This window comes from Magnolia sinica, chromosome 15 (assembly GCF_029962835.1).
Source record: "Magnolia sinica isolate HGM2019 chromosome 15, MsV1, whole genome shotgun sequence".
Lineage (NCBI taxonomy): Eukaryota > Viridiplantae > Streptophyta > Magnoliopsida > Magnoliales > Magnoliaceae > Magnolia > Magnolia sinica.
In genome coordinates this window covers 14571754-14599519 of record NC_080587.1, presented here as the reverse complement: position 1 = coordinate 14599519, position 27766 = coordinate 14571754, and the positions used below count along the sequence as shown (strand labels likewise).

Genomic DNA, 27766 nt, shown 5'->3' with positions numbered 1-27766 from the left:
GCATCTCTCTCTCTCTTTCTTTCTCTGTGGGTGTTTGACATCCCACTTGATAACATGTGCACTTAATCATACTTAGGACATCAGTCCAAAAATTAAAACTCCTGGGTTCAGAAACAGCAAACCTCTTGCATGCCAAGTTAAAATGTTTATGTGCACCTTTTCATGACCAGCAATGATAATCTGATGAGCCCCATCCTCAAGAGCTAGAAACCAGATCTCCACACGTTACCTATATAAGATTTGAGACGTTCATATGTTGGCCCCCATGATGAATGGGCCTGAGCCCAAAATGCAGTAATCCACTTGTTAGCTGGGCCTCATCCTCACCTGCATAAAGAACAGAGAAAAATGATAACCAGCTGACTAAGTTCAACAATCATAGCCCAATTTAAGAGAGTGCATAACCATAACTAAATCCAGACCATCTAAAACCATGGCCCATCTTGGATGTAGAATATACAAACTCCTTCATGATGTAATCCTAACCATTCAAATGGTCTAAATCAAATGTCTAAATATTGACATGTGATGAGTAGATGTCTCTCAATCTGAATTTAGACTGGGCTTGGAACATGGTTTTATCATTGGACTCATTTAAGTGAACTTGGACTCAGTTGGATTGATCTAGTTCAGTGCCCCGAGCCCGGTCAATTTATTCCTACTAGGTTAGTCATTGACTTGACTTGCACTCGACTCGGGTCGGGTCGACTGCATTCGAGTCGAGTTAAGTCAAGTCAATGACTTAAGTCAAGTCAAGACTTAAAAAACAACCAGACAGGGGCATCTGGTTCATTTGTGGGTGGGTATCCGATTCATTTAACCATGCATCGAACCACGGGATGGCTTGACCGATTATCGGGCTATGTCTGGGCTTATTTAATTTTAGGTGGCCAGGCCTGGCTGGGCCCGACCATGACGTTTGAATCATTGATTAAGCAACATATGCATTTTGTAATTTCATTTGTTTTTAAATGTTTGTTTCTTTATTCATGTGTGGCTCACCTGATCAAGAGATGGATTATGAATATTCATTATGAGAAACAGGCCTTGGGATTTATTTTGGAGCTGGGCCCAACTAATTTTTGTAGGATGGGTTTTGGGTTTTGGGCTTTATATAGTCGGGCTAGCACATGTTGGGCCTTTGATGATGGACCCACAAGGTTTGTACCGGTTTGGAAACAGTGACAAAAGCACACCTGAATTTGCAATGACCAAAGCACCCATTGGGGAGGGTGCAAAATAACAGAAAACAGGGATGAGGAGAGAGAGAGAGAGTGTGAGAGAGAGAGTGACAGAGAGAGTTCGGTTGCGGGAGAGAGTGAGAGAGTAGCGTTCAAAGTATCCAACGTCCAGAGTATACAAACAGGAAGGAGTGCCCCTCCCCATCTTAAAAAAAATGCTCTCTCTCTCTCTCTCTCTCTCTCTCTCTCCTTTCTCTTTTTCAGTTCTTTTTAAAGAAAGAGATTTTGCTTGTGAAAGCTATCAAACCTCTTTTCTCTCTTGTCTGCCATTAAAAGCACATAAATATAACACCTCTCACCACTCCCCTCATTCCCCCCTCTCATTCCTCTCTCTCTCTCAAGCTTCCGTACTCTCTATACAACTTCATTTCCCCTCTCTCTCAACCTTCCGTACTCTCTATACAACTTCATTTCCCCTCTCTCAACCTTCCGTACTCTCTGTACAACTTCATTCCCCCCCCCCCCCCTCTCTCTCTCTCTCTCTCTCTCTCTCTCTCTCTCCGTTTAAAGCTTTCAAACTCCATGTGAGTTTCTAGCTCCATTCTCTATCTCTATCTCTCTGACGACCGGCTCGTCGGAGAAGTTGTTTCCGGCAGCCTCATGTGAAACTTCCCTACTTACTGTTTGCTTCTTCTTCCACTAACTACAAAACTCGCATTCCTAACATATCCTTGCACCGGCATAATCTCGCCGGAAAACAACTGATTTCCACCGGAGTTGTCATTTTCCGGCTTATTTTAAACGGAATCCATAACCCCTCAAATGGGTTGATGTGATTCTTTCCCTTCTTTCCCATTCTCCTGTTCTTCACTTGCACCTCATTTCCTTCTCTGGCCTTCTCGCCGGAAAACCGCCCTGTTCTCTCCTTGCCGGTTTTCTGGCCATTTCTCACCGGAAAATTTTCTCTTCTTGAAGAAGAAAGAAACCCATCATCTGGGTTCTTCTATTCACCTCTTTTGCTCACTTGGGGTTTCTTCCTCTGTTTTCTTCAAAATCAACTGCCCTTTCCAATCTGTTCTGAAAAATCTCTCTTGTAGATTTTTCCTCCTCACCTCATTCCCTCACTTGAGTGTTAGTCCAAATTCTCAAAAAAAAAAAAAAAAAAAAAAGGGTTAACTGGTTTTTTCTTCCGATACTTGAAGAAAATCGTCAAAACCAGCACTTTCCTTCTCTTCTTTGAATTCCCCATCCGGGTTTTCTCCTTCACCCCATTTCCTCACTTGGGTCTCCTTCAAGTTCCCCAAACTCAATCCCAACCGTCGGATATCCGAAGGATTCTTGAAGATGATAACCGGCTCCGACCTCTACCACGTCCTCACCGCTGTCGTCCCACTCTACGTGGCGATGATCCTTGCCTACGGCTCCGTGAAATGGTGGAAGATCTTCACACCCGATCAATGCTCCGGCATCAACCGTTTCGTCGCCCTCTTCGCAGTCCCGCTCCTCTCCTTCCACTTCATCTCCACAAACAACCCTTACGCCATGAACTTACGATTCATCGCGGCAGACACTCTTCAGAAGATCATGGTCTTAGTTGTTCTTGCAATCTGGACTAAGACCAGCTCAAGAGGCTGCCTTGAATGGACAATTACACTCTTTTCTCTCTCAACGCTCCCAAACACTCTCGTCATGGGAATTCCCTTGTTGAAGGGAATGTACGGCGCAGATTCAGGCAGTTTGATGGTTCAGATCGTCGTCCTCCAATGCATTATCTGGTATACTTTGATGCTGTTCCTGTTTGAATACAGAGGCGCAAGATTGCTGATAGTAGAGCAGTTTCCAGACACCGCCGGTTCGATCATTTCCTTCAGAGTCGATTCTGATATCATTTCGTTGGATGGGAAGGAGCCTCTCCAAACAGAAGCTGAAATCGGCGAAGATGGGAAGCTTCATGTGACAGTCCGGAAATCGACAAGCTCACGGTCGGAAATCTTCTCGCGGCGATCTCACGGTCTCAATTCAGGTGTCTCTCTAACGCCTCGCCCGTCGAATCTCACAAATGCTGAAATATACTCACTGCAATCGTCGAGGAATCCGACGCCAAGGGGTTCGAGCTTCAACCACACGGATTTCTATTCGATGGTGAATGGGAGGAATACGAGCAATGTGAGCCCACGACAGTCGAATTTCGGGGCGAATTTGGGCTATGATGAAGAGAGCGGGCGGGCGGCGAACGGGGTCTATCAGCCCAGCAATGCAGTGCAGGGGAGCGGCTACCCCGTGCCGCCGAGCGCAGGGATATTTTCGCCAGTGGCGCCTGCTGGGGCGAAGAAGAAGGTGAATGGCAATGAGGGTGGTGGGAAGGATCTTCACATGTTTGTGTGGAGCTCGAGTGCATCGCCAGTCTCCGAAGGTGGAATTCATGTGTTTAGAGGAGGAGAACTTGGGAATGATCAGCAGCATCCTCAGCAGCAGCTGGGTGGGGTACCTCATTCAGCTGATCATCACCATTCAAAAGGTCAGCATTTGAATCTTTGTTTTGATTTCTTTGATTGGTATTATTGATTTTATAGTGTTTGTTTATTGAAATATGTTGGGTGTGTTTTGATGATTGGAGCTGATTTGATTTTGATTTCATGGATTGGATTTTTCCTGTAAATGGTATGTGTTATTTTCCTGTGGGCCCTTTGTTTTTTGTATTGCTGATGTGTTGGAAGTCAGGTTGTTGGGCGTGTCTGGTGGAATCTGATGTTGGAAATGCTTGTTTTGTTTTGGTTTTTAGATGAACTGATTTTTATTGGATTTTTGGGATTTTCTGTTATTCTGAATGCTGATGTGTTGGAGGTCAGGTTGTTGGGCTTGTCTGATGCAATCTGATGTTTGGAATGCTTGTTTTCTTTTGTTTTGTTTTTTTGTATGAAGTGATTTTTGTTGGGTTTTTGGATTTTCTCTTATTTTGGTATCTGAGATTCTTCTGTGATTTCAATGAGATTTTGTTCTAAGCTAATCCTACTCATATGGGGCTTTTTTCTTCCATCTGAGATTCTTCTGTGATTTCAATGAGGTTTTGTTCTAAGCTAATCCTACTCACATGGGGCTTTTTTCTTCCATCTTTCCTATTGTCGTTTTCTTTCTTCCATCTGAGATTCTACTGTGATTTCAATGAGATTTTGTTCTAAGCCAATCCTACTCATATGGGCTTTTTTCTTCCCTCTTTTTTTTTTTTTTTTTTTTTTTTCTGTCCTTTTATTTATTCTGTTATAATGGCATTATTGTTATTTCTTTCATCTTGTGTTCCTCATGTCTTCTTTTTAGATTTTTGGTGATTTTTCTATTTTCTTGTTTTTGGATAGGGCTCCAATCTTCAAAGTTGCAGCTTATGTTGATCTGTTTGTTGTTTCTGTAGTGCAGCATTTCACATGATTTTGTTTATCTTTAATATTTTTAGTAACTATTTCTTTGACTGCAAACTGGTATTGATGATCCTCTTTGCTTGCACTGTTACAAGATCCCTGCCATTCATCAAGTGGGGCCCGCCGTAAGCATGCGTTGACCTAAAGATGAGGTGTCTAAGGACGCAACTTGCCTGTAACCTGGAGTTAAGGAATCCCTTGTAACCTTAAGCTCTACAGGACTCACCATGATGTTTGGATCATTTCAGGACATGAAGCCTAATATGAGGGGGATCCAAGACTCAAGTGGACCACACCATAGGAAATAGTGGGGATTTTAACACCCACCGTTGGAACCTTTTTGGGGCCTGCCATAATGTTTGTATGCCATCTCATGCGTTCATACGGTGATTTCCACCTGGATGGAGGGAAAACACAAATATCAGCCTGATGTAAAACTTCCGTGGACCCCAAGAAGGTTTCAACTGTGGAAAATACAATCTTCACTGTTTCTTATTGTGGCCCACTTGATTTTGGATCTCCCTCATGTTTGACTTCATGTCCAAAAATGATCAGGTGAAAGGGATGGACAGACTGTTTTAACACAAACATCACAGTGAGCCCCCACAGAACTTGGCATCCCCTGTCCATTATCCGGTGGGCCACATGTGTATGCTGTATGTGGATATTTTATTGATTTGTTTCAACGGTCCACTCTTCTCATTTATGTATAGCCCAACTGATGATCATGCCAGCCTGATTTTTTCTCCGAGGAACATAAATGGTGTGACCCACGTGATGAGCAGATGGAACTTGCACATTTCCACTCTCCCCTTCTTATTCTCATCTTCTCCTTTCATTGTTGCATGATTTATGCATTGATCCTCTATTCTGCTGATTTTAGATTGTAACCATGATGCCTATGATGAGTACGGTCGCGACGATTTCAGCTTTGGAAACAGGACCGTGGGCCGGGGTGGTGAGTCTCTTCATAAAGACCACGATGGCCCAAGCCTCTCGAAGCTTGGGTCGAGCTCCACTGCAGAGCTTCACCCAAAGAGTGGGGCCCATGTGGACACAAAGCCCACCTCGATGCCGCCTGCCAGCGTGATGACCCGGCTCATCCTGATCATGGTCTGGAGGAAGCTCATCAGGAACCCAAACACTTACTCGAGCCTCATTGGCCTAATTTGGTCTCTAGTTTCTTACAAGTATGAATCCCTCCTATTAGAGCTTGCCTTTTCTTTCATCTCATTTCCGTTGGAGGTATTGCATGATGATTGATTGAAAGAACGAGATCTTTTTCATTCAACACCTATCAGATGATCCCACCATTAGATGGAGTGGGCTTTTGCAATGCTTAGTCCACATTCAACAAGTTCCAATTGGACGTTTACAATCTCTTTGGTGGAGATATTTTGTTTGGGCGCCTCAATCTACTATGGGACCAACAATTTGAATATGGATAACTAAGGTGGGCCCAAGGACTACATGTCATGGGCTGAATTATATGATCAACCAAATATTATGTATTTCCTCATTTGTCTCTTCGTCATTATGATTTACAGCTTATCTTTTACAGATGGGGGATTGTAATGCCTGCGATTGTGGCCCGCTCGATAGCGATTCTCTCTGATGCGGGTCTTGGAATGGCCATGTTCAGTCTCGGTGTGGTCCCATTCCCCAAAGCTCAAAAAATTTCGGCATTCTTATGCTTGTGCATTTGAGGAACTAACAGTCATCTTTGGGTAACTGCAGGTTTGTTCATGGCACTACAGCCGCGTATAATTGCATGTGGGAATTCGGTTGCGGCCTTTGCCATGGCCGTCAGATTCCTCACGGGCCCAGCAGTAATGGCCGCAGCCTCGATTGCTGTTGGATTGCGTGGGGTTCTCTTACACATTGCCATTGTTCAGGTAAACATAACCAACTCCAACAACCACATGTTCTGAAAATATAAAATAAGATGGAAACGATGGATTCACCTGATATTGATAAATCAAACCCGAAATTCTTCATGCAGCAAGCATTAAAGAAGAATTACAAGGTCTTGATACATCCGAATGTGAATAGTTTCATTATGTGCCAGTTTGCACAAGTAACATGTAGGTCAGAGATCCCGACCATTTGTTTGAAGGAATCCACAATGGATGGTTAATGTCTGAAACTTTCCTGGATTAGATGGTTGTTGACCCTTGGATCGGTGGCCTAAAAATAAAATGGTTAGGGAAAAAACATTTGTACTGTCCAAGTTAACTGTAATCGATTGGATGGATAAGATTATTTGATCTTAGAACATTTTTGGACATCCTCTATCCATGGTGAGTGAATTCTATCAACAGTTTGGACCTGAAAACCAGTGGCGATATTTGAGAAAAATGGTTGTATCGTGACATTTAATCTCTCAGAGGTGAATGATCAAACATACAACTTGGGATTACTTGTGTTGGAATTTAGATCGCCGGCATTGGATGTCTGACTTAGCTGAGTAGATTCAGCCAGACACTTTTGCTTGTGTTTTTCAACTGGTACAGGTGGGGCCAATGGGTTAGTGATAAAGGCCAATGATGGGGTGGGCCATATCACTGTGGATGCACCCAACTGTCCAAAATCCCACTGATTTTTAAGTCATAGCATCAAACTAAATATTTGGCCGTTTCAGTTTTTGCCTGGATATTTGATGTACTTCCTTTCTCAATTGTCTATTTGCTAGTTTTCCATGAAGGGTTAGGATTATTGTGACGCCCCATCACTGTGGTCACATGTGGGCGGGCTCGCATGTGGGCGGACCCTTAAAGGTGGTTGGCAGGCTACTGTGCACATAGTGAAGGTGAAACTTTGTCCCACATCGGAAGCGCTATCCTAAGTTGTGGTGGCTATAAGTGTGCTCCTTCCTTAACAGATAAAACGCGTCCTGTGGGTGTGTGGCCATGCTTCCGTTGTGCAGGAACAAATCCGTGAGGGTTGGCTGGGCTGATGTGGGAGGGGCCACCGGAGCACCGGGCCTAGGCGAGCTACCAGTCGATCAAGACCCAAAGCGGACAATATCAGTCCTTAATTGGAAAGACGCATTTTAAAGCCGTGAGCTTAGGCAAAGCAGACAGTATCTTGTGCTGTTGGGTCGGGCCTTACAAGTGGTATCAAAGCCGTCCCATGGGTGTGTGGCCCACTTTTATAGATTTTGAAGCCCTAGCATCAAACCAAATCTTTGGCCTTTTTCAATTCTAGTCTGGATATTTGATGTACTTCCTTTAAATGTCTATCCGTAGATCTTCCATTAAGGGTTAGGACTCTCCCGTCTTTGAGATTTTTGGTCCATTAGCCATCTTGAGTGGGGCCCACTGAAATGAGCAGTGGCCCATTTTTATAGACTGGATACCTGATCAAACTTTCAACATCTCTTAGCATTTTTGTATTGATTAACTTGTACAATCCCACTGAAATTACCACTTACATCAGCTTTTTCCTCGACTTTCCCTAATCTTGCCGATCAGTCCACTAAGCAAAGCAAGGTCCACTGGTATTAACCCTTGCTTATGTGGACCCATCAGCTGGCCCCCACAGGTTGGTTTTTCCCATTTGTCCTACCAGTCCTAGTACCCCTCAACAAATAGAGCTATATAGAACAGATCCAAGAGAAAACTCATTTTAACAAGATTAGAGAAATGCAAGTGTTTGCTGGAGTTTTCCGTCGTGGGTTTTGATCTTTGAATTCACAGGCCGCTGTTGTGGGTTTTGATCTTTTGATCTTTGAATTTACAGGCTGCTGTTGTTGGTTTTGATCTTTTGATCTTTGAATTTACAGGCTGCTCTTCCTCAAGGAATCGTTCCTTTTGTCTTTGCTAAGGAATACAATGTGCATCCTGACATACTGAGCACTGGGTTAGAACTCTTAATCTCTGCCTCATTTCTGATTTCTACATCCATCCATACATATGAAGTACGCACATGCACACATCACTGTTGATTAAGCATGGTGGCCCTGCCATCAACTGTGCAAGTGACTACATTTTTCTATGCCAGACCATATAATTTCTAAATCTCGTGGTGCCCATCATGGCGTGTGAAGTCACACTGATCAGATTGTCTAAACCATCTGGTTTGGCCCTATTAAATTTGAACTGTTGATCACAACACACCCAGTTAATTTCCAGCAATCGGATGGTGAGGATTCTCCAAACCACTGGTGATGGGTTGAGATGCCTACATTCATAATGGGGTCCACGATTTGGAGGATATGGAATGATACGCAGGTATGCATGTGTCTACTGGATGCATTTTGATAGTGTCATCCCCATGTATGTTTGCATGTAGGATCATGAATCCTAGCTCATCAGGTGGGCCTCACCTTCTATGGTGTTTCAAAATAGGTGGACCACACATGTATGGCGAATGTGAACTTCTGATCAATTCCATAACCGTCCCATATATCTGTGCATGTGTGACTGTGATGACCACACCCCCTCATTTTCAGGCCACAAACACCATCCATTGGGTCCCATCCAATGATCAGAATGGATTTTGCATGCGTATGTGTGAGCTCTCATCAGGTGGCCTCACACCAAGGTATTCCGTAACGATAACGGCAGCTGTAACAGCCACCACCGTTACCTTTATGATATGGGCTATAACGGCCATCACAACTCTCATAATGGCCGTTACGGTCTCTCTTTTATTGGGGAAAAAAATGGAAAACCTGTATTGGCTCTGTAATGAATTGCTATGGAGCAATTACGGCCTTTACGGAGGGCAGAACGGGCTCTGCTAGGGGGCTATAGTAGTCGTTATGGGTCATTTATTTCCATAGTGGCTGTTATGACCTTTACGACCGGGTAACATGTAACTGTTTTATGACCCTGTAAGAGCCGTTATGGCAAACCATGCCTCAGTCTTCAGTGGCTAGAAATTCAGGCCCAATCCAGTCATTAGGTGCGTGTGAGCCCGACTGCCAATTTTCAGGCCATGCATGATACATACTTATTGGGCCAATCTGATGAGCAGCCTAGATTTCTTGCACAAGCGCGCGCACACACACAAAAAGAAGAAGAAGAAGAAGCTAATGTTCATTTGTGTATTTCGAATTGGTTGCAGAGTTATATTTGGGATGTTAATAGCACTCCCCATCACTCTAGTTTACTACATTTTACTGGGACTGAAAGGCTGAAGAAAGAGAGAAAAATCAACCAATCCAAGGTGAAAAAACAAAAATCATCTGTAATTTCTACCCTTTTGATGGATTTTGGGCTTTGATCTGACTGAATTTTGTGAAATTAATTAGAGGAGAATGAAAGCCCTTTCTAAGAAAAAAAAGAAAAAAAAAGAAAAAATCAGAAATGATAGTAGGGAGGAGAGTAAGAGAGAAAAGAAAAATGACCGTTGGGAGTAGATTTTTGAAATTCTCACCCTCTTTTTTGAGAAAGAAAAAGATCCAAATGTTTGTAGTTGACAGATTCCCGGTCCTTGAAAGTGAAAATGGGCGATGTGGGAACTTGACTTTTTTGCCCTTTTTTTTTTTTTTTTTTTTAATTAAAGTGATTGTGCCACGTGTCTTATGATAAACTGGTGACCAGAGTAATATGGGATTTGTTTTATTTTGAGAGCTAATCACCTACATCAAGCTGCATGCTAATTTCATGGTGGCGGCCAAAGCGTCTCTTGTGCAGGAAAATCCAATACAAACGGTGGACTCCACAATGAAGATCTCCCGTTTTGGAAATCATGCGTGGATGGTGTGGCCTGCCTGATGAATGGATTGGCCTGTTTTTCATGGCAGGCGATCATTCCTATTGGGCCCACCTTTTACTTGGATCTGATGTTAAAGACAAGTGAAATTTTGGCGGCAAAGATGGGGTTGCATTATAAGTTAGCATACAGCCGGTTGTAGGTGATTAGTTCTCCTTTGTGTATTGCTGTTTGTCTGGGTTTGTTGTACCACGCGCGCATGCTTTCCGGTTACACGCGGAATAGCTGCTGACGTGGCACTTTGGAACATCTGTAGGCGTTCATAAGGTGGGCCCCTCTGTGGTATAGACAAAAACAGGGCTCGTCCACTCAGTGTCAAACGAAATGAATAGGCAGCCGTCCGTATTCAACGCGAACACACGGACCTCCTGAAGGACGGTCCTGATTTTCGTCCTTACTCTTCTACGGTGGGCGCCACTCTCTCTGCTGCTTAGATTTCCCACACGCATGCCAAATCGGCGCGTGTGAGGTGTGTAGAATGTGTGATGGAGAGGTGTGGTATTGTCATTAGCAAATCCAATTCAAGGTGGCTGTAATTGTTGACCGTACACAGTACCAGATGATGGACGGCTTGGATGGTTGTGGCCCATGATGCCTTTGGTCAGGCATGTACGGAAACGGATTGGCTACTCCCCCTGACGGTGCTTTGTGGGCCCCACCATGATGTATGTGTTTCATCCATGCCGTCCATCTATTTTTACAGAACATTTTACATTATAAGACAAAAATGAGATATATCTCAATCTTAAGTGGACCACATTACATGAAACAGTGTTGCATGAGCGTCGACCATTAAAAAACATTTTGGGGCCATAGAAGTTATGGATCAAGCAGATTCTTGTTTTTTTTCCCTTCATCTGGGCCTGTATGACCTAATCAACATATTGGATATCAAATAAACAGTATAGTGGGTCTTAGGAGGATTTTAATGGTGGATATCCAATTACTATTGTTTTCATGTGGTGTGGTCTAACAGAGATTTATATTCCTCTCATTTTTGGGATCAAGCCATGAAATGATCTGCAAAAATGGATGAACGGAATGGATGAAACACATACATCATGACGGGGCCCACAGAGTACCGACCACCAGCCACGGGGCTGGTGTCAGGGGGAGTAGCCAATCCGTTTCCAGGCAGGTACACGGTACCAGCTGATGGACGGCTTGGATGGTTGTGGCCCATGATGCCTTTGGCCAGGCATGTACACGGTACCAGCTGATGGACGGCTTGGATGGTTGTGGCCCATGATGCCTTTGGCCAGGCATGTACACGGTACCAGCTGATGGACGGCTTGGATGCTCCGAACAAGTGGGCCTTGAATAGAGAGACCTTGGGTGTCATTGTTAGATTGGATAAAGGTCATCTTACTTATAGGAAGAATTAAAATTAAAAAAAAGAAAAAAAGAAAAAGAAATTTTAAAATCTAACCGTTGGATCATGTCATCATGGCATCTGGGGTTGGAATGGGCTTAAAAGCTCTTCTGGGCCTTGCTACTATGTAGCCCGTAGCATTTTAAAGGTGGGCCCCACCAATTTCGTGGGATGGTCGGGTTAGGTACTACCCCAACTGTCTCTAGCTCTCGGAACAGGCTGTGGCTGCGAGGGCAATCCTTGATTTATGTGATTATCTATGCCGTCTATCCATTTTTTCATACCATTTTAGCATGCAACACCAAAAATGAGGTAGATCTAAGTCTCAAGTGTACCACACCATAATAACGACATCCACCGTCGAAACCTTCTTAGGGCCTACGGTTGATGTTTATTTGTCATCCAACCAGTTCATAAGGTTACACAGACGTGGACAATGGAAAAACCGTACACGTGGCATTGTGATGTGCAAATCAGGTCCCCCAAATGCATGGCTATGGACAATCCTATCCATCCAATCTGCGACCATTAAAGTGGCGATAGAAAAAAAAAAAAACAGTTAAAAACAGTGAGAATATGCATTGGGACAAAATGTATAAAACGAGACGGACAGGATTATCTCATGATCTTTGTTTTTAAAACGCATGCATCCATCCAAGGTTGGACCCTTTCGATACATCACATTGCCACGTGTCCTGCGGGAGATGGCTCTACCGTATCATCTCCCTCCCCTCACTGTCCCACAAGAGAAAAACTTTGATACTCTGGCAGAGTGTGGTGGTCCATATGCATGCAATCAGAAATTCTATAGTAGGGATGCAAGCAAAGTAAAACTAGCCGTCCAAGTCAAGGGCCTCTTTCAGATAAATCAAAACTCGAAATTTACTTTGATTGGGCTTCTTAAATAGACTATTGCCGAACATTTAGTGGATGGACGTATAGGATGTTCCAACAAAAAACCAGTTCACCAATCAATGTTTAGGATCGTTCATTCCATCTGATTTTGAGTCTGTGTCCTACCAAGCAGTGCACGTAATTCGAACGGTTTAATTTGAGTTACGTATGCCACGTGGGACAATATCTGATAACCTGCGTATCAATCAGCACAACCTGCCCGAGTATCAAATCGTGCACGTGTATGGGGTGATTGCGACTGACGATCTGCTGGCCCACTATGAGGATCGACGATACCCAAAAAAATCCTCACAACTGGAATACCCAGCCATCCAATTTTTCATCTGGAAAATGGACGGCTGAACGAAGCCAACCAAATAATGGCAATAAAAAAATTGCATCTGCTGAACTACTAGCCTTGTCTGGCCCACCAATCACCGAAATGCACTTGATTGAGCAGCCAAGGTTGCATATCCGACGATTCCCATGGCCCACCATATCAACGGTCCCGATCGACACAAAAAATCTGTTATGGGACGAGGATTTATTCCCAAAACGATTTTCATATACCCTAACCAATCCATGGCCCACAATATAAACGGTTGTGATCGATGATTGGCCCACAATATAAACGGTTATGATAGACAAAAGATAAAAAAATCCACATGGGGCATTCCGAGAATTGAACTCGGGACCTCTCGCACCCTAAGCGAGAATCATACCACTAGACCAAATGCCCTGGGTTGTGAATGCTGCGGTTTTTGTTTATATAAAAATGATATCTAGTCCACGTATCCAAACCGATCATCAGGTAACTCTACCTTCAATGGGCCAGATTTTTTATTTTTTATTTTTTTTAAAAGATCCAAGTTGCAATCCTAACCGCTCTACTGATGGGATTTTTTAAAAAAGGTAAACGGCTATGAAAGAAAGCTAGCACTAGTTCATTTGTCTGTTAGGAATGTTCAATCGGTGGGATTTATGGGAACTGGCCTAAAAGAAGTGGGCCTTACATGATGGTCGGTTCAGATCTCGTGCACATTTGCCACGTGTAAAATTAATGAGTCAGCATAAACGCTCTTGGTCTTGTCTACTCATACCAACAAGGCACGTGTTTGCGCCGCTAATGTATTCATTGGTGAGCCTTGTTGTGGAAACAAACTCGAGAGAAATAGGTGGGCCAGCCCTGGAGGAAAACATGAACGGATTAAAGGACTGACCAACGGTCCACATTCAATGAATATGTGCCACTTCAATTTCTACGCCTGATGGATCTATGGGTCCACTTGTGCCATCTCATCTGCAGCAAAATATACACTGATGAAATGTCTCACATGAAAGTACCCTAGTTTGTCAAATCACGTGAGTGTTGAGGTAGTCTCACAGGTGAGCCCCAAGCTGAAGATTACAAGACCAAGAACCCAACCAAGAAGAAGTCTGAGCACTCCACATAGGTAACTAAAGTCTCACTTCCCTGACCAAACCCTTGAGGTATATGACTTCGGAAAACTTAATCTTACCTATAACAATTTTCAAAATATCCTTGGTAAGCTTAGTTTTAACAACTTGGAGTATCAAAGGAAATAAAACATGAACTATATATAAAAAATCACGATTGCATCGATATGCAATCAAGGACAAGCATTGAAAAATAGACCTAAACAGTCCAGTAACAAAATGAACATAAACTAAGTATTACATCAAATAGAATTTGATGACATCGAAATTCAAATTTCAATGTCATCTGTAACGCCTTGAAAATTGGGGGCTGTGCATATACTCGACTCTCAAGTTCCCGAGTATCACTTATAATCAATTTTATTATTTTATGATTAATCAGGTTTAAATGCGCAGCATGAAATTACTTGAAACATGAATTACAATTCACAGCTAGTCTACTGTAATGGAAAAGGCTAAATGTTTACAAATCCAAAAATTATAACTATGGGTCGCATAAGGTGTTGCTCAACAAAAGTACAAAAAAATAATACGTCCAAAGGAATGATTCGTCAAGTCTCCTACTTAGCGATCCAAGTCCGCCGGCAAAACTAGGGCGAGCCGCCCATCAATTGGAAATAGGATAACTCGTCCTCCTTATCCAGACTCGCGCCACCATGCTCCTTGTACTCTACGTCACCTGCATCTACTGAAGAGTGGTTGGTGTTTTAAAATACCGTCCCAGAGTGGGAGTGAGTGATCAACTCGGTGGGTGCTATTAGTCTTAAGTTATACAAACATCAATTATATTATGAATTTAATGAAAGACAATACATTCATAACATCCTAACTAATCTTGTTATGCATATGCATGTATTATGATATGATGCATGCCCTCGCAACAACATTCCCTCGAGCGACTCCATCCAACGATCACGTATGACCAACCACTCTCATTACGACCTCAACTGCCGAGTCGCCAACCTAACTAATGCGATGCGGTCATGATCGTGTTATTTGGGTTTTTGATTAAGTCCATTCAATCAGCAGATTGAGAAAACTAGTACACCCCACGATGTCAATGCCCTAAACTGATTGCGAGGCAAAGGCCCCCCAACGTGTGAGGCTAAGACCCCGCGATCCTTAATCCCTTCGGGTTCCCCATCTCCGACTTTAAGCACATGGGGAGTGCTGAGCAGAGGGACAGCTCGCGGTTACTACGGGGAGGCTCGTCACCCCAGCGTAGGCCAACAGCTCGGACACAGTATCCCATTCCACCATGCTCGGCTCTCGAGTCAGTGGATCGGTTTCAATTGGTTATCAATGCACTTTAATGGTTGAAGAGTGTTCTAGGTTCCATACAGGCGTGAGTAGACAGGGTTAACATACATGGTTGGTCAGTGAGTAGACTAGACCGCACGAGTTCAGGCGAGTACGTGACAAACGATATCGGGTACAAGCGACCCATGTAATCCAACTACTGTCGCCCATGCACACCTGCCCAATTCCACGGGTTTAGCCTCAGGATAGTCCTACCAACGGGACCACTGTCTCTCACATTAGATTCCTGACCAACCCAGGGGTTTAATAATATTCAATAATACTTCAACAATCAAGGTTTATGTACTAACACAAGTGATATCGTGTATTCATATTTCCAAACATAAAAATTAAGATTTTTTTACAATGTAAATGCTAATAATATTATGAAATAAAGATGCATGTGTGTTGTGTGGGTTAGTAAGGTAGTCAAACATTCATATATCTCATAGTACAAAAAAAACACACAAGGGTTAGTGCATCCAACATGTTATAAGGAAAACATCATACAAGAATTGAGCAAGGAACGTACATGTAACATCCCGTCCAATCGGTACAGTGTCATGAGGCGTCCACGTAGGATTTTCCTTAGGACCGAACGTTTAAAACATTCGTGGCAGGGATATCATAAACTAATTAATCTAGAATTAGCCCGTTTGAATAAATCAGACAGGCCTTGGCAAGACCAAGTGCGGGCCGCCAAGCTGAATGACCATTTACACTAAGCAACAGCCCGTACGGGCTATACCGCGACGCCGAAAGGTCAAAAATCTAATAATTTAGGGAACCATAGAGCTCACTGGGCATGTGGACCATCGCAGACCGCGGACCCAACAGACACTCAGAAGTGGGATCTGGCACTGACTAAGCACACCCCACCTATGCCAGGACCAAAATCTGGCGCTTGCAAATGAAACCGAGATTTCATGCTATCCGACCATCGGATCTCTTTCATATTTACGGTGGAGGTCTAATGGATTTTCCTACACCCGTCCACCAACTTTGGGACCCGATCGTGGGTCGGTGACCGTTGATCACAAATCGGACCCGTACGATCAAACCCCAGGTCCGATCCTCCCCGAATTTTACACGGCCCTTCATCGGGCCATGAAACATCCATCCTAGAAATTTCATAGCCTAAGGACCACCAAAATTACTCAAATCACCAAAATGGACCCCACAGGGCCGTTTAAAGATCAAAACTGTTGACTCAAATCCCACAATCGTCCATCCGTTTGTTCCCAAATTTTACACGGGCCCTAATCGGACCATAGGACACCTACCCACCGAATTTAGTGGTCAAAGGAGTGGTAGGGCCATTCCAACTCTAAAAGGGGGACCTTGTAGGCTACTTTGAGAATTTGAGGGAACTTAAGGCCAAAGGACCCTAGTCTAGGGAATAAACCCTTATCTCTCATAAATCTCTCCTATTTGCTACAACCACCAAGAGAGACGGAGAGTAAAGGAGAGTAAAGAGGAGAAAGAGAGAAGAAAGAGATCCAAGGTGGACCTTTGAACAAGTGGGTTCCCAAGAGAGCCAACCTTTCCAACTCCCTACCTCTCTTGCAAGGAGAAAACTCCTTTCCTTAGCTTCAACAACCGTCCGTGGGTTGCCTAGGTGAGGTTTTCACTCATCCTTCTTGAAATTCATGTAGTAATGTGGATTTGGCTTGGAATTCTAACATGCAATAGCTTGGTTTAGGGATTCCGACCGATCGCCCCGGAAGCCCTCTTTCCTAGGGCGTTTTCCCGAATCTCCAACGAGCTATAGGTGCGGACTATTACTCCTACGTGGTCTAGCACCAATTTGAATATGAGTTTAATGATTATGATTGCTTGGTTGATGCATTTAGAGAGTGTAGAGGAAACCTAGAAATTTATGTCTATTTTAATGGTATGGATTAGTATGTTTATTTGATTTCCTCGCATGATGCTATTCTTGCTTCTCACATGACTTGTTGAAACTTGATTATCGCTTATGGATGACATGTTGGATTGCTCATATGATGATGCCTTATAGTATGTGTGCCTTATCAATTCTCATGTTGTTGTTTCTATGAGTTGTAGGAAGTGAGCAACTTCCTCACCAACACACACAACACATGCACCATTGCTCATAAACTGTGTTAACTTGTTTATTAGACGAATCTGATTTATATGATTGAGGTGTGAGAACATGATTATGATTTTTACTAGTTGGTGGCTCTGTCCGTTGACATATTGTGAACTACCATCCAAAACCTAGGGATGGTCAAGAAAACAAGGAGAGTTAAGGCGGTCTCGCTGGTAGGACCGCCTTGAGGCTAATCCCATGGATCTGGGCGAGAGCGTGTGGGCGACTATAGTCAGACTACATGGGTTGCTTGCACCCGATGTCGTTCCGCCACGCCCTTGCCTGGGCTCGTGCGGTCTAGCCTACCATCTGACCAACCTTGATTGTTAACCCTGTTTGCTCACACTTGTATGGAACCTGGGACACCCTACAACCGTTGTAGCTCATCGATAACCTACTTGAATTTGGTCCACAGCCTCGTGAGCCGGGCATGGTGGAATGGGACACTGTGTCCGAGCTGTCGGCCTACGCTGGGGTACCGCGCCTCCCCGTAGTGACCGCGAGCGATCCCCTTTCTATTGGCACTCCTCATGTGCTTGAAGTCGGGGATGAGGAACCTGACGGGATCACAAACTGCGGGGGCTTGGCCTCACGCATTGGGAGGCCTTGGCCTCGCACTCAGATCAGGGCATTAATAGGTGGGGTGTACCAGTTTCTCCAATCTGCTGGATGAATAAACCTAACTAAGAACTCGGTTAACACGACCGCATTACATCGCATTAGTTAGGTTGGAGACTCGGCAGTCGAGGTCGCACTGAGGGAGTGTTGGCATTGGCGATCGTTAGATAGTGTCGCACGAGGGAGCGTTGTGGTGAGGGCATGCATTATGTCATGCTGCATACATGTGCATTAATAAGATTACTTAGGCGTATGTGATTGTCTGCTTTTCATTAAAATCATGTTAAAATTGTTGCCTGTGATAACTTGAGATTAATAGCACCCACTGAGTTGATCACTCACTCCCACTCTGAGACGGTGTTTTAAAACACCAACCAGACCCTTTTATAGATGCAGGTGACTCGGGACTGGAGGAGCCTGGCAAGCCGAGCCTGGACGAGGAGGACGAGCTATCATACTTCCAGCTGATTGAGGGTTCGCCGCCTACTTGAGGGGCGAGATAGGATGGCTGGGCAATGGGTTCAGTCTCATTCTTTTGGACATTATATTCTTTTGTAGTTTTGATTGGGCAACGCCTTGTGCGACCCATTTATTTTTGGACTTGTACATATATACATCGACCTCTTTCATTTCAGCAGACTTGCATGTTCATGTTCATGTTCAGAGAATTTCAGGCTGCGCAACTTAAATAGACTAAATGCAAATTAATAAAAATCTGTTAATAGTGACTCTCGGGAACTCGGGAGCCGAGCGGATGCGCGACCCCCGATTTCTAGGGTGTTACAAGTTGGTATTAGAGCAAGGTTTGGAATTAATTGGGTCGTGGATCATGAACCCGCTAACGCATTTGCTGACTTGAGAGGCTACATAGTAGGAATTACGAAACCCTAGGAACCTTCCCACTTCCGGATGGGGAATAGGGAACTAGTCTTGCTACCTAAGTTAGCGCAACGTAGTGCCGCTAGCCAAGTCGGCGGAATAGAGACGAACCGTAGGCTGAGTGATTTGGGCTGTGTAAGCCTTCACCCAGGTCCGAAGGAGCTAATATCGGACCTAATGTGTTAACTCCAGTCCAGTCGGGGGAAATTAGGTAGGGGCGAACGCGAGACTGCGGGAACTAGAGAGGAGGTAGAAAAAAATTAAATTTTGGATCCAAACCGGGAAGAATCGCACGACGCCGCTGAGCCCAATGCGTAGATCTGCTCATTCTACCCCAAATCCATATATAGAACTTTTTCGGGGGTCATACGGGTGGCCGGGAAATGGCGGAACAAGTGGACCGCACCGACCTTGTCCGCGCACGCGCGCACCCCGCCCGCCCGCCTGTCGCCCGCGCGCACCCCGCCTGCTCGCGCTCGCCCCGCCCGCTCGGCGTAGCGCCCCGCCCGACCGGTGCAGCACCCCGCCCGCTAGGCGTTGCACCCCGCCCGGAGTCCAGCAGCTGCCCGGGACCCCGCCCGCTCGGCGTTGCACCCCGCCCGACCTTCCAGCGTGCACGCGAGACCCCACCCATCCGGCGTGGGCCCCGCCCAGACCCAAAAACGGGATCTCTTCCCTTGGGCCCTTAAAAATTAGAGTGAGGCTCACTCTAATGCAACCTAAGGGACCAAAAAAACCCTCCTTCTTCCCCTCTTTCACTCCCAAATTCATTTCCAACCCAACATTCTCCAATATCCTTCCATAAATCCCACCTCTTCTTCTTCCCTCTCAACTACCTCCACCCTTCGTCCCTTCTCACTCTCTCCACCATCACATCTTCTCTTCCAAACCCCATTCCTCAACTCATTCCCATTCTCCACTTCCACTTCCCTCAACCCATCATTTTCCAAAAATCCACCCTTACATCCATTCTCAAGCCCAACATTAAACCCATTCCTAGGCCTACCCTCAAGCCTTTTATAAGGCCGTTCCTCCAACGATCCACCTACATCTCTCGACCCCAAATCCACCTTAGCCAAAGGAAATGACTATTCTAGCAACCGTTATCTCCTTCTTCTCCATCCCGGTGATCTTATCACTCATGGGTAAGAAGAGGCCGGCTCCCGCCGAGCCCGGACCGAGCCGGGAAAGGCGAAGCAAGAAAAGGGCCGACACAAAGGGGAAGCAAATCTCGGAAGCCCGATCAAAGCGGAAGAACGACTCTCAAGGGGCTCTTGCGAGGCAAGCGTCTCAACCGCCCGTGGAAGACGTGAGAAATTTTCAAGTACACAGGGTTGCCTACGAAGCCTCCGTAGAGGAGCACTTGTTCGATAATATCGCCCTACTTGGTCGTTTCATGGAAAAGGGATGGGGCCAGATATTCTATGGAGACTCCCAAGCGGATGAAGGGCGGGCTAGAGCCTTCTACGTGCGGATCAGAAATCCAAAACTCAAGCCCTTAGGCTTTGACCTTGTGATGGGAAGTAAGAGGTTCTCGTTCGGGGTGGCGGACATTGTAGACGTGCTGGGCGTGCCACAGGGAGAGGTGCAGATTGAGGAAGGAAACCTGGATACGAGTTAGGCCCGTGACGAGCGGACACGCTTCCCTTGCGGGCAGGCTGTCCAATGGAGGCGAGAAGTCGGCCTGAGTGCGGCCTACTTGACCCCAGAATACCGCATACTTCACCGCATTGGCACTCATAATATTTATCCAAGGATGAAGAACCGCACCGTGCTCCCGTTATATGGTGGAGTTCTTATACCAGGTAGGCCAGGGAGCAGACGTATGTCTCCCTAGCATAGTACTCCACCAGATCGTGAGGGCCGCCAGGGCAACTCGGAAAGACGTATGCCTCCCATTTGGCCGTCTAGTTTGTCGGCTGGCTCAGCAGTATGGCGTGGGTGGATCGGACGAGAATTATATACCGACGCTGATCTTGGGAGACGACATGTTGAATAATATGAAGATAGGCCCAAAACAGCGACAGGCCCACATTGATCGATATGGGGATCCAATCGAAGAAGAAAGTGATAGTGGCGGAAGCGAGGAAGAAGGGGACGAAGACGAGGACGAAGGGGAGGAAGAAGCTGAAGGGGAACGGGGAGCAGATGAGATCGAAAGAGCTGGCAGGGAACCGCTTACCATCCCAGACGTTCGTGAGCGCTTGGATGCGCTTAAGGTAAAGGTGACACAGATCAGGGAGACTCAAGCAAGGAACCAGGAGAGGCAAGAGAAATGGAACAAGAAGATGTACCGAGCCATAAAGGCCCTAATCTGCTGCAGCAAGGGGGAAGAAGCGCCCCCGTTGTCGCCCGACTCAGACGAGTAGCCCGCCTTCGTACTGATAACTAGTAGTTGTTTAAGCTAATTAGGTCAAAACTCAGGTACTAGGAGATTGTTAGGACCCTTGCTTGACTAGTTTGCATTTTCCTTTCGTCTGGCGTGATTGTAATGCTTGTAATCCATACTGCACATGTAATTGGCCATACTCATGGTATTTTGAAATCAATGTGAAGTTATGGATTTCCTCGGAAAGTTTTTTTATTTATTGCTGTGGAAATGCTTGTATGAGTGACGCCTATATGCTCCAATGAATTGTGTATAAATCTTGCATATGCACGCATAGTCTGAGTGCGATAGATGTTTTAGCACCTAATCTGTCCAAGGATGTTTTACAGGGATGCCTCCTCGACCAGAGGGCCGATTCATCCGCCTATCTCATGGCGGCCTAGTAGAGAGGGACCTCCTCCCTGACGATCCGTAAGGCCCCCTTGGCGGAAATGGATCTCAGAATACGGGTAGCACTACCCAGGAGACGGCCCCGAATGCTCCGCCACCGCAGCCCGCGGCATCTGTACCACCTCCGCCGCCGGTTATGGATCGAGTGGACCAAATGTTGCTCCTCATGCAACAATAGCAACAGATGATGGTCACTAACATGCAGCAACAACAGCAGATGATGGCCACTATGATGGGGGCCATGGCCCAAAACATGGGAGTGCCGCAACCGACGCCACTCGGTCTAACCGCACCCGTAAATAACGTGGGTAACTCGTTTGAGCGGTTCCAACGGTACAGACCGCCTACGTTCACAGGCACCCACCGCCTCGAGGAAGCGGAGTATTGGCTCAATCGGGTCACCAAGCTACTTAGGCCTCTCCATTGCACTGAGGCAGAGAGCGTTGAGCTTCTTTCCTACCTCTTCGAGAAGGAGGCAGACTTGTGATGGGAAAGCGTTCTCCGCTCCATCCCGGAGGGCCACGTATCGACGTGGGGGGGGGGGGGGGGTTCGAGGCCCGCTTCAATGGAAATTATCTCCCTCAAACGTATCAACATGAGAAGGAGAATGAATTTCTCCGTCTTCAGCAAGGGGGGATGAGCGTGGCCCAATATGAGAACTGTTTTACGGAACTCTCCCGCTATGCTTCCGAAATGATGGCAAACGAAGTAATCAAGATGAGGCGGTTCACGGCAGGGCTGAGGAGCGGTATTCGCTCCAAGATATGTTGCGTCAACATTAGGACATACGCCGAGCTTGTCGAGATGTCCATCAGGGCGGAGCAGGATGAAGAGCGGGTTGCCCGAAACAGCTCACAGTTAGGGCCACGAAACAGGGTGGAGGGACCGTCCTCTTCTTTCGCAGGAAAAAGGGCCCGTCCTAGCTCACCACCCCAACTAGCCACCGCACCGGCCCCTTCTACGCGACCGGCCCAGACATGTACTTATTGCGGGAGAGCGGGACATTCCAAGCCCTACTGTTTTACGAGGATGAGAGACCTCGGATTCACATCGTTGCAGTGCAACATTAGGCCTCCATAGCCGGCCTTACAGATTCCGCCCTTGCGGGCAATGGGGCCAAATCAGCAGTTTCGGCATCCACCACCGCCTCAGGTTAAACCGCCATAGCGGCCCATGCAGCGGCCAAATTATCCATAGCAGGCTCGGGTGCATGCCCTAGCGGTTGAGGGCCAAGATGCGGCAATCCTTACTCCTACGGCCTTTGAGGTGACGGCCCACATTCAAGGTACTCCCATATTCCTTTTAGTGGACACCGGGTCCACTGCTTCCCTCATATCTCACGCAACTGTCAAACATTTAGGGCTACGCCCTAGCCCCTTCGTGGGGGTAAAGATCATTGCGTCCGCTGGCACTTTTACAGAGGCGACAAAGATATGTTATAATTGCCCCATCGACTTGAGATGCAAGGTGGCCCACGTGGATTTGATGGTGACCAAAATCTTCCACTACGACGTCATCCTGGGCATGGACTGGTCGACAATGATGAAAGCAGAAATTGATTGTGATGCAAAGACCGTGAAGATATATGAGGACGACGGCTCTTCCCTCACATTTCCGGTCCAGGTCAGCTACGAACGCAAGATTATGTGTTATGCTTCATTGGAGGACGGATACTCTGGACCCTCGATAACGGACACACCCGTGGTCCAGAATTTTTGGGATGTATTTAAAAACATACCTGGACTACCCCCTCGACGTGAGATAGACTTCACGATTGATTTGGTTCCTGGAGCCAAGCCCATCTCCTTTCCTACCTACCGCATGCCTCCATGTGAGATAGAAGAATTGCGGACTCAAATCGACGACTTGCTAGAGTCAGGCTTCATCAGACCCAGTGTGTCGCCATGGGGAGCCCCGGTCCTATTCGTGAAAAAGAAGGACGGCTCTTTGCGACTATGTGTGGATTACAGAAGGCTGAACCAAATGACGGTTCGGAACAAATACCTGTTGCCTAGAATCGACGATTTGTTCGACCAGTTGAGGGGTGCTCAATATTTCTCCAAGATCGACTTAAAATCAGGGTACCATCAGTTGCGAGTTAGGGACGAGAATATTCAGAAAACGGCCTTCAGAACCTGTTTTGGCTATTACGAGTTTCTAGTTATGCCGTTTGGACTCACCAACGCTCCAGCGGTTTTCATGGACCTCATGAACAGAATCCTTAGGCCCTTCTTATACAGATTCGTCATCGTGTTTATCGACGACATATTAATCTATTCAAAGAGCTGTGGAGAGCATGGAGAGCATTTAAGGGCAGTCTTCGAAACCCTAGAGAAAAATCGACTGTTTGTGCAGTTTAGAAAATGCGCCTTCTGGAAGGAGGAGGTCAAGTTTCTGGGTCATGTAGTGTCTAAGGAAGGGATATCTGTGGATCTCGCCAAGGTGACGGCGGTACAGAATTGGAAGCAACCGAAGTCGGTTACGGAAGTGCGAAGCTTCCTTGGCCTTGCAAGCTATTACCGCAGATTCATTAGAGATTTCTCGAAGATAGCCCGACCGCTATCCCATCTAAATCGCAAGGACCTCAAATTTGCCTGGAATGAAAAGGCAGAGGCGGCTTTCCAAGAGTTGAAGGACAAGTTGACGTCAGCACCTGTGCTTGTGCTACCCGAGCAAGGGGTCAAGTACACCGTTTATACCGACGCCTCCCATGTGGGTTTAGGATGTGTACTCATGCAAAAAGACAGGGCGATTATTTATGCGTCTCGACAGTTAAGGAAGCATGAGGAAAACTACCCTACTCATGACCTTGAGCTTGCGGCGGTAGTTTTCGCATTGAAGATATGGAGGCACTATCTCTATGGTGAGGAGTTTGAGCTCTTCTCTGATTATAAGAGCCTCAAATACATCTTCACCCAAAAAGACCTGAACATGAGACAGCGTCGCTGGATGGAGACCTTGAAAGACTTCAAGTTTGACGTCTCATATCATCCTGGCAAGGCCAACTTGGTGGCAGACGCCTTAAGTCGCAAGAAGACAATCGAGTTTGCGGCCCCGCTAATGGTGAGAGAGTGGGACATGGTGGAGTTCGTTAGGGACTTCGACATGAAGCTGACAGTGGAGGAACCTTATGAGTTCATAGCCCACGTTCAAGCCCAGCCAATGATTGATAGTAAAATCATTGAAGCCCAGGCGGGCGACAAGCTATTGAAGAAAATGAGGGAAGGGGCTAATAACGATGGGAAGTCCGAATGGAGAGTCGGCACCGATGGGGAATTGTGGTACAGAGGTCGCCTTTATGTTCCCAACCTCCAGGGATTGTGAGAAGAAGTTCTAAATGCCGCCCATAATTCCAAGTTAGCGATGCATCCTGGTAGTACAAAGATGTACCGGGACCTAAAGGGAACCTATTGGTGGCACAACATGAAAAAGGAAATAGCGGAATATGTATCCCGATGCCTCACCTGTCAACAAGTTAAGGCTGAATACCGCCGACCACCGGGCTTGTTGCAGCCCATGCCTATAGAGGAATGTAAGTGGGACTTCATATCTATGAACTTCATAGCCGGGTTACCCAAGACTAGAAAGGGGCACGACTCGATATGGGTGATTGTGGACAGGCTAACCAAATTAGCCCATTTCCTGCCAATCAAGACTTCTAGCTCCGCCGATGACTTGGCTAAGCTGTACATCAAGGAGATAGTGCGGCTCCATGGTGTCCCTTTGGAGATTGTGTCAGACTGGGATACTCGCTTCACGTCGATCTTCTGGACCCACATTCAGGAAGCTATGGGAGTGAAACTGAAATTTAGCACCGCCTTCCACCCACAAACAGACGGGCAAACCGAACGGGTGAACCAAATTTTGGAGGATATGTTGCGTGCTTGTGTTCTGGACTTCCAAGAGAGTTGGGATGATTGCCTCCCATATGCAGAGTTCGCCTACAACAATAGCTTCCAAGCTAGCATCAGCATGGCGCCTTATGAGGCCTTGTATGGGCGTCCCTGCCGAGCCCCACATTGTTGGGAGGAAATTGGCGAGAAGGGTTTGCTAGGACTGGATCTGGTGTGGATCACGACCGAAAAGATTGGAATTATCCGGCGCTGCCTCTTGACGGCTCAAAGCAGACAGAAAAGCTATGCCGACACAAGGCAAAGGGACTTGGAATTTGAAGCTGGGGACCACGTATTTCTCAAGATCTCCCCAATGAAGGGCGTTTTGCATTTTGGCAAGAAAGGGAAGCTTGCGCCATGGTTCATCTGGCCATTCCAGATTTTAGACCGTGTGGGTACGGTCGCCTATCGCTTGGCCCTACCCACACCTCTAGCCGGAGTGCATAACGTCTTCCATGTATCAATGTTGAAGAAGTACGTCCCCGATCCTTCGCATATCATCAAGTGGGAACATGTGAAACTTAAGGAAAACGTCACTTACATTCTTCGACCCATTCGAATACTTGATAGGAAGGAGCATGTCTTACGCAACAAGGTCATCCGGTTGGTCAAGGTACTATGGACCCATCACGATGAAGAAGAGGCCACTTGGGAGACGGAAGCAGAAGTCCGCGAGCATTACCCATCCCTGCTTCAACAATATGATCAGGTACAAATTTCGAGGATGAAATTTATTTGTAAGGGGGGTAGATTGTAACATCCCGTCCAATCGGTACAGTGTCCTGAGGCGTCCACGTAGGATTTTTCGTAGGACCGAACGTTTAAAACATTCATGGCAGGGATACCATAAACTAATTAACCTAGAATTAGCCCATTTGAATAAACCAGACAGGCCTTGGCAAGACCAAGTGCGGGCCGTTAAGCTGGATGACCATTTACACTGAGCAACAGCCCGTACGGGCTATACCGCGACGCCGAAAGGTCAGAAAAATCTAATAATTTAGGGAACCATAGATCTCACTGGGCTTGTGGACCACCGCGGACCGCGGACCCAGCGGACACTCAGAAGTGGGATCTGGCACTGACTAAGCGCACCCCACCTATGCCAGGACCAAAATCTGGCACTTGCAAATGAAACTGAGATTCCAGGCTATCCGACCATCGGATCTCTTCCATATTTACGGTGGAGGTCTAATGGATTTTCCTACACCCGTCCACCAACTTTGGGACCCGATCGTGGGTCGGTGACCGTCGATCACAAATCGGACCCGTACGATCAAACCCCAGGTCCGATCGTCCCTGAATTTTACACGGCCCTTCATCAGGCCATGAAGCATCCATCCTAGAAATTTCATAGCCTGAGGACCACTAGAATTACTCAAATCACCAAAATGGATCCCACAGGGCCGTTTAAAGATCAAAACCGTTGACTCAAATCCCACAATCATCCATCCGTTTGCTCCCAAATTTTACACGGGCCCTAATCGGACCATAGGGCACCTACCCACCAAATTTGGTGGCCAAAGGAGTGGTAGGGTCATTCCAACTCTAAAAGGGGGACTTTGTAGGCTACTTTGGGAATTTGAGGGAACTTAAGGCCAAAGGACCCTAGTCTAGGGAATAAACCCTTATCTCTCATAACTCTCTCCCATTTGCTACAACCACCAAGAGAGAAGGAGAGTAAAGGAGAGTAAAGAGGAGAAAGAGAGAAGAAAGAGATCCAAGGTGGACCTTTGAACAAGTGGGTTCCCAAGAGAGCCAACCCTTCCAACTCCCTACCTCTCTTGCAAGGAGAAAACTCCTTTCCTTAGCTTCAACAACCGTCCATGGGTTGCCTAGGTGAGGTTTTCACTCATCCTTCTTGAAATTCATGTAGTAATGTGGATTTGGCTTGGAATTCTAACATGCAATAGCTTGGTTTAGGGATTCCGACCGATCGCCCCGGAAGCCCTCTTTCCTAGGGCATTTTTCCGAATCTCCAACGAGCCATAGGTGCGGAATATTACTCCTAGGTGGCCTAGCACCAATTTGAATATGAGTTTAATGATTATGATTGCTTGGTTGATGCATTTAGAGAGTGTAGAGGAAACCTAAAAATTTATGTCTATTTTAATGGTATGGATTAGTATGTTTATTTGATTTCCTC

General features: G+C 46.1%; 2 protein-coding genes and 1 non-coding gene across 3 annotated transcripts; 2 read left to right on the top strand and 1 right to left on the bottom strand.

Annotated features, from left to right (window-relative positions):
• The first annotated feature begins 1718 nt into the window (after window positions 1–1718).
• Window positions 1719–10132, top strand: LOC131227183 (probable auxin efflux carrier component 1b). The gene is made up of 6 exons (XM_058222926.1): window positions 1719–3699; window positions 5478–5784; window positions 6156–6241; window positions 6332–6489; window positions 8379–8455; window positions 9665–10132. The coding sequence occupies exons 1-6, from the start codon at window positions 2526–2528 to the stop codon at window positions 9735–9737; spliced, it is 1875 nt and encodes a 624-aa protein (XP_058078909.1). The 5' UTR covers window positions 1719–2525; the 3' UTR covers window positions 9738–10132.
• Window positions 10133–13248: 3116 nt separating this feature from the next.
• Window positions 13249–13320, bottom strand: TRNAP-AGG (transfer RNA proline (anticodon AGG)). The gene has a single exon. It is a non-coding gene; the product is annotated as a tRNA-Pro (tRNA).
• An 8893-nt stretch (window positions 13321–22213) lies between these two features.
• LOC131226824 (uncharacterized) lies at window positions 22214–22807 on the top strand. The gene has a single exon (XM_058222546.1). It carries the CDS (start codon window positions 22214–22216, stop codon window positions 22805–22807), a length of 594 nt encoding a protein of 197 aa, XP_058078529.1.
• The last annotated feature ends 4959 nt before the right edge of the window (window positions 22808–27766 follow it).

Coding starts and splice junctions, on each gene's coding strand:
- LOC131227183 (XM_058222926.1), top strand. CDS start 2,526: ATGATAACCGGCTCCGACCTCTACCACGTCCTCACCGCTGTCGTCCCA. Junction 3,700..5,477: donor TGATCATCACCATTCAAAAG/GTCAGCATTTGA, acceptor TGCTGATTTTAG/ATTGTAACCATGATGCCTAT. Junction 6,242..6,331: donor AATGGCCATGTTCAGTCTCG/GTGTGGTCCCAT, acceptor GGGTAACTGCAG/GTTTGTTCATGGCACTACAG.
- LOC131226824 (XM_058222546.1), top strand. CDS start 22,214: ATGGGAAAGCGTTCTCCGCTCCATCCCGGAGGGCCACGTATCGACGTG.